The 6,921-nt window shown below is 43.9% G+C and overlaps 1 protein-coding gene across 1 annotated transcript in view; it reads right to left on the reverse strand.

Annotated features, from left to right (window-relative positions):
• Window positions 1–5,492, reverse strand: part of LOC145494297 (uncharacterized) — a 91,957-nt gene extending 86,465 nt beyond the window's left edge. The window contains exon 1 of the mRNA XM_081473738.1: window positions 2,278–5,492. Coding sequence (XP_081329864.1) covers window positions 2,278–5,492 — 3,215 coding nt within the window. The remainder of the gene's footprint in view (window positions 1–2,277) is intronic.
• Between the last annotated feature and the right edge of the window lie 1,429 nt (window positions 5,493–6,921).

Raw genomic sequence — 6,921 nt, forward strand, 5'->3', positions numbered from 1 at the left:
TTAAATCCGACAAAAAGCAACTTTAATCTAGCAAAAATGTCAGAAGCTAAACCTTTGTCATCACTGAGAATCGTGAATGGCTTAATTTAAGAAAGGCTCCTCTGACCAATTTTTTTGTAAGTTTTAGAGTATACTTGAGATTAACAATCTTAAGAGGAAAGTTACATCAACTTGTTACGATTATAAGACGTGCTTTGAATCTACAACAATGCCTCACACCAGCTAGTATCTTATAAAAATCATGTTTAAGCTTAAGCACCACGAGGAAAACACGGACTGCTGTAGGATATGATAAGGGTCCAGTTGGGTGGAGTTTTCTTCGCTGAGCTTGATTAGCTTCAGCTTCTGCAGAAAATATAAACAAAAGTTTTCAACAATAACTTGTGACTGTGCGGCATAGTTGATAGGACATTTGTTATTTGTTTGTAAGTTTCTTTACTTGTTTATTACTATTTATTTCGAATGTTTTGTAATTTGCTTTCGGATTAACACCATGGAGTATTTCTAATCATGGTCTAAACATGTTTGCATGCTTGGGAGATGACTAAATAATAATAGAGAACTCTTTTCTGATAGCTTATATTTTACTTTAAAAGTAATTATAACTCACCTCAATTGTCGTGTTGATTTAAGGATCGCCACAATTCAGGTGCATCCCTCCTATGCATACCGTCAACACTAAAATTAAAAATACAAAGTACAAAATTAAACGGTAAACTAAAATTGCTAAGAACGGAAACTACATATTAAAACTACATAATTATTTTGAAATGACTCTAAAATACATCTTACCTACAATGCTCCTGCTTTTTTCCTCCAAAATCTAGTGTGACATCATCACCAATGAGTACGAATGGAGCCCAGAACTTCACCTCATTAAACTTTGATGACTTCCGGAGACATTTCATGGCCTGGTTGAGGGACACACTGGCACTGTTTCCATTCCTCAAGTGCTGATAGAAGCTCTTCATGAACTCCATCGTGGCCTCGTCATCAATTGCCCAGAGAGACACCAGAACGGAGCGAGCACCAGCTCCCAGGAAAGACCGAGCAATACCAACCACTCCCTCAGCCTTGATCTCTCCCTCGCCACTATGACAGCAACTAAGCACAACAAGCCTTGCTCGTAGCTGAACAGCGTGTACGTCTGCTATCTTCATGATATAGTCCTTCTCTTCAGGATCCGCGTACCTCCGTTGTGTGTTAGGGGCTAAGAAAATTTCACCACTTCCCACTTTTCCATGTGCAGCAATGTGTACCAAAGCAACCGAACCAATCCGTTTCAGCACCTCATCCTTAGTTGCTTCCTTTCCCGTGAGAGGAGTGGTGTTAAGAATCTCGCCGATCATCTTTACTTCTTTTTTGGCATATGGCAACTGCGATATTTTGGGTTGACCAAAGATGTTTGTGATTTCCTCCAGACATGGATCTCCCACGAGAAGTACCCCAGTCTTACTGTGGTAGTCATCAGGACAATCAGCGAGCAGCTTCAAGCTTGTCAGCGACGGAATCATGCGGATCCTGAAAGATTCACTGAGGTATCTTGAAGCTTCATCCACAAACGCAGCAAAAGGAGCAAGGCCTAGTGGACCATCCGGGACAATGATTATTTCATTACCTTTTAGAAACTTCGCGATGGGGCTGAAAATGCTACGATACAAAACTTGCAAGGTATTGTTCTGGCAACATGACTGCTCTGTTTGGCAAGAGGCTTTTGTAAGCTGTAGATCATCACCTCTTTGCAGTTCCAAAGAACGACCACACTTGTTTTCTTTGAAAGCAGCTTTTGTTAAGCTCATTACAAAGCTAAACGCATCTCCGTTGTGTACGTTGCTCTGTCTAAACTGAGCATCTTTTCCTTTGCTGAGTACCCATAAGTTGATCTTTTCACCCTCAAGTGCTGCGAAAACTATTTGAGAAGATGTATCGCTTGCTATGTCTGACATCATTTCTTTAAATTCAAGAGAAAAAGGCAGAGGTAATTTAAGGCCAGAATTTGATGCCATGAGATCCATTAACGCTTGAGCTCGTCCCTGTTCAGCAGCACTTAAAGCCTCGTCAGTCATGGAAAGCTTCAAAAGAACTCTGATCAGACTGGTGTACGCCTCTTCATGCTCATGACGAAAGCTCACTTTCCAGGTATCTTCAAACTCAAGAAGCATTCTTATACCATTGAAAACGTTTACGCTGCATTGATACCAATCGAGAGCCTCCAACAAACAACCTGAATATTCACAACTTTTAGCTAGATGAAGATATGCACATCCCTCTCCACACATATCGCCGATTTCTTTAGCGACGTTGAGATGTAGCTTGAGGTATTTCTTGGCTAGTTTAAAATCACACAGTCGCAGATAGGCTCCTCCTAGACGACAATAGGCTTTTCCTTTGCCACTCTTGTCCCCTATCTCTTCCGCAATCTTCAGACTCTCTAGACAGTATTCTATGCTTCTCTTTGAATCACCGAGACGCCGATAAATGCCAGCCCGGTGTAAATAGGCAGCTCCTTGTCCGCTCCTGTCTCCCACTTCTTTGACAAAGCTTAGATGTTTCTCATAAAACTCCATGGCTCTTCTGAATTTCGAAAGACGGTAATAACAATGGCCAAGATTGGCATAGGCTCCTCCTTCTCCTGCCCTGTCACCCACTTCTTTAGCAATGCTGAGATGTTGCTCGTGGTACTTTATGGCTTGTTTAAAATCGCCGAGTCCTTGATAAGCATTGCCGAGATTGCCATAGGCACGTCCTTCTCCTGCCCTGTCACCCACTTCTTTAGCAATGCTGAGATCTTGCTCGTGGTACTTTATGGCTTGTTTAAAATCGCCGAGGCTGTCATAAGCATTGCCGAGATTGCCATAGGCACCTCCTTCTCCTGCCCTGTCACCCACTTCTTTAGCAATGCTGAGATGTTGCTCGTGGTACTTTATGGCTTGTTTAAAATCGCCGAGTCCTTGATAAGCATTGCCGAGATTGCCATAGGCACGTCCTTCTCCTGCCCTGTCACCCACTTCTTTAGCAATGCTGAGACGTTGCTCGTGGTACTTTATGGCTTGTTTAAAATCGCCGATTCGTTGATAAGCATTGCCGAGATTGCCATAGGCACCTCCTTCTCCTGCCCTGTCACCCACTTCTTTAGCAATGCTGAGATCTTGCTCGTGGTACTTTATGGCTTGTTTAAAATCGCCGAGGCTGTCATAAGCATTGCCGAGATTGCCATAGGCAACTCCTTCTCCTGCCCTGTCACCCACTTCTTTAGCAATGCTGAGATGTTGCTCGTGGTACTTTATGGCTTGTTTAAAATCGCCGAGTCCTTGATAAGCATTGCCGAGATTGCCATAGGCACGTCCTTCTCCTGCCCTGTCACCCACTTCTTTAGCAATGCTGAGACGTTGCTCGTGGTACTTTATGGCTTGTTTAAAATCGCCGATTCGTTGATAAGCATTGCCGAGATTGCCATAGGCACCTCCTTCTCCTGCCCTGTCACCCACTTCTTTAGCAATGCTGAGATGTTGCTCGTGGTACTTTATGGCTTGTTTAAAATCGCCGAGTCCTTGATAAGCATTGCCGAGATTGCCATAGGCACCTCCTTCTCCTGCCCTGTCACCCACTTCTTTAGCAATGCTGAGATGTTGCTCGTGGTACTTTATGGCTTGTTTAAAATCGCCGAGTCCTCGATAAGCATTGCCGAGATTGCCATAGGCACGTCCTTCTCCTGCCCTGTCACCCACTTCTTTAGCAATGCTGAGATCTTGCTCGTGGTACTTTATGGCTTGTTTAAAATCGCCGATTCGTTGATAAGCATTGCCGAGATTGCCATAGGCACCTCCTTCTCCTGCCCTGTCACCCACTTCTTTAGCAATGCTGAGATCTTGCTCGTGGTACTTTATGGCTTGTTTAAAATCGCCGAGTCCTTGATAAGCATTGCCGAGATTGCCATAGGCACCTCCTTCTCCTGCCCTGTCACCCACTTCTTTAGCAATGCTGAGATGTTGCTCGTGGTACTTTATGGCTTGTTTAAAATCGCCGAGGCTGTCATAAGCATTGCCGAGATTGCCATAGGCACCTCCTTCTCCTGCCCTGTCACCCACTTCTTTAGCAATGCTGAGATGTTGCTCGTGGTACTTTATGGCTTGTTTAAAATCGCCGAGTCCTTGATAAGCATTGCCGAGATTGCCATAGGCAGGTCCTTCTCCTGCCCTGTCACCCACTTCTTTAGCAATGCTGAGATGTTGCTCGTGGTACTTTATGGCTTGTTTAAAATCGCCGAGTCCTTGATAAGCATTCCCGAGACTGCCATAGGCACGTCCTTCTCCTGCCCTGTCACCCACTTCTTTAGCAATGCTGAGATGTTGCTCGTGGTACTTTATGGCTTGTTTAAAATCGCCAAGGCTGTCATAAGCATTGCCGAGATTGCCATAGGCACGTCCTTCTCCTGCCCTGTCACCCACTTCTTTAGCAATGCTGAGACGTTGCTCGTGGTACTTTATGGCTTGTTTAAAATCGCCGAGTCCTAGATAAGCATTGCCAAGACTGCCATAGGCACTTCCTTCTCCTGCCCTGTCACCCACTTCTTTAGCAATGCTGAGACGTTGCTCGTGGTACTTTATGGCTTGTTTAAAATCGCCGAGTCCTTGATAAGCATTGCCGAGATTGCCATAGGCACCTCCTTCTCCTGCCCTGTCACCCACTTCTTTAGCAATGCTGAGATGTTGCTCGTGGTACTTTATGGCTTGTTTAAAATCGCTGAGTCCTTGATAAGCATTGCCGAGATTGCCATAGGCACGTCCTTCTCCTGCCCTGTCACCCACTTCTTTAGCAATGCTGAGACGTTGCTCGTGGTACTTTATGGCTTGTTTAAAATCGCCGAGGCTGTCATAAGCATTGCCGAGATTGCCATAGGCACCTCCTTCTCCTGCCCTGTCACCCACTTCTTTAGCAATGCTGAGATGTTGCTCGTGGTACTTTATGGCTTGTTTAAAATCGCCGAGTCCTTGATAAGCATTGCCGAGACTGCCATAGGCAGGTCCTTCTCCTGCCCTGTCACCCACTTCTTTAGCAATGCTGAGATGTTGCTCGTGGTACTTTATGGCTTGTTTAAAATCGCCGAGTCCTTGATAAGCATTGCCGAGACTGCCACAGGCATCTCCTTTTCCTGCCCTATCAGTTACTTCTGTATTATTGCTGAGATGTTGTTCGTAATAATTGATGACTTGTCCTTCCCTTGCCCTGTTTTTTACTTCTTTAGCAAGGTTCCGATCATGCTCGACAGGTACGCCACAGGTATCTTGTTTACCCTTTTCGCTGCTGACTTCCTTGGCTATGTGAAGATGTTGCTGATTTCTCGTAACAGCCTTTTCGTAATTTTCGTTGCTATTACCAGCTCTGACAAGGTGATCGTCGGCTTGTGTTTCTTTAACTGTGTAGTCTTCTTTTCTGATATTCCTTAGGCGTTGCTTCTGATGCTCTAAAATTTTCGATCTCTGTTGTTCCATTTCTGTGTTAACGGCAATGGAAATTGTTTAGCGTTCAACTGGTTTTATTATAGACATATTTCACAATAGATCACCAGGTTTTTTCGGAAAGTAATACAGTCTAATAGTCTAGTAACCATTGGTAAAGTTTAACAATGTAACATAATTGAAGCTTAAAACTTTGAAGTCCTGCAGCCTATACACGTTTGGTGCCGAAAACACCTTTAGTGTTTCTGCTGCTTCTAAAGCATAACTCTCGCTAATTGTCTGGAGTGCATGGTTTGAAGTGTAACATCTACGAACTACGTGCTGGCATTAGATTTCAGTGAGGTTAGCTAGTGTCATCAATGCTCTTCTCGTAAATGCTGGGAATTTTTTTTGTAATATGACATGGCTTTGCCAGCGAAGTCATATGCGGCAAGTCCTCCTCATCGTAGTCTCCGCTAACGCAGGTAGCAGCTGAGCGGTAGTGGCGAAAGGAGAGTATTCGGGGCCTTAATAAGACTTATTAAAGGGTCTGATTCTTAACTTCATAAAAAGCTACTTTACAGGTCTAGTCACAACATAAATAAGAATAAGAAATTACCGGAACTTTTGACTACTGAGGGAAGGAAAAGGAAACCCTGGCCCTACAGATTGGTAGTTGCGCGTGAGTCTTATCTAGTATAATACAGGCTACAATGGTTTCAGTACAACGCCGTGGCGGACTCTTGATGATGTCTTTATCAACTGGATTGACTATGAAAGAAGAAGAGGAACTCATCTATACTCTGAAAAAATCGCAGGCTGAACCAAAAATTAGCATGAATGTGGGATGTTGAAAAGTGGGTGATCAACACGTTACTGAGGAAGAGACCCCAGGTAAATTTGGTGTGGCAGGAGAGAGAAATGATAATTGGGAGCGCTTTAACTCCTTCTGCGCACTAAGCAATCTCGCCATTGTATCGACTATGTTCCCACACATTCGGTCTTCACTGAATGGCTAATATCTTAACCAGCTGCAGATCTATCAAGTAGTTACCTTTACAGCCAATTTTAAATGATCTGTACAAAATGTTCACAATATGTTAGAGCATATAGAGGTGCGGACTGCGTAGGTGACAATAAGTTGGTGATCACTAAAACACTGCTTGAGTTTTACAGAACGGCCAGGAGAGCGTTACAAGTCAGAAGATACGAGACCAGCAAGTTGAACACGCCTGAAATTAGGAAACAATTTCAGTTGGAGTTAAAGAACAGGTTCAACTGTCTGTCAGTGGAGGACAAAGAACACGGAAACAGCTAGGTCTGAAGATGAGGATGAAGTAGCGCACGACAAATAAGTAGAGAAAAAGTGCACAAAGATCAGACAAACCTATTGTAACATTGCTCGAGGTGTGCTAGGTTAGAGAACAAGGAAAAGGAAAAGCTGGATCCGCCAAGAGAGCTGGAAAAGATTAGTGGAAAGGAG

Source organism: Orbicella franksi, chromosome 8, assembly GCF_964199315.1.
Source record: "Orbicella franksi chromosome 8, jaOrbFran1.1, whole genome shotgun sequence".
Classification (NCBI taxonomy): domain Eukaryota; kingdom Metazoa; phylum Cnidaria; class Anthozoa; order Scleractinia; family Merulinidae; genus Orbicella; species Orbicella franksi.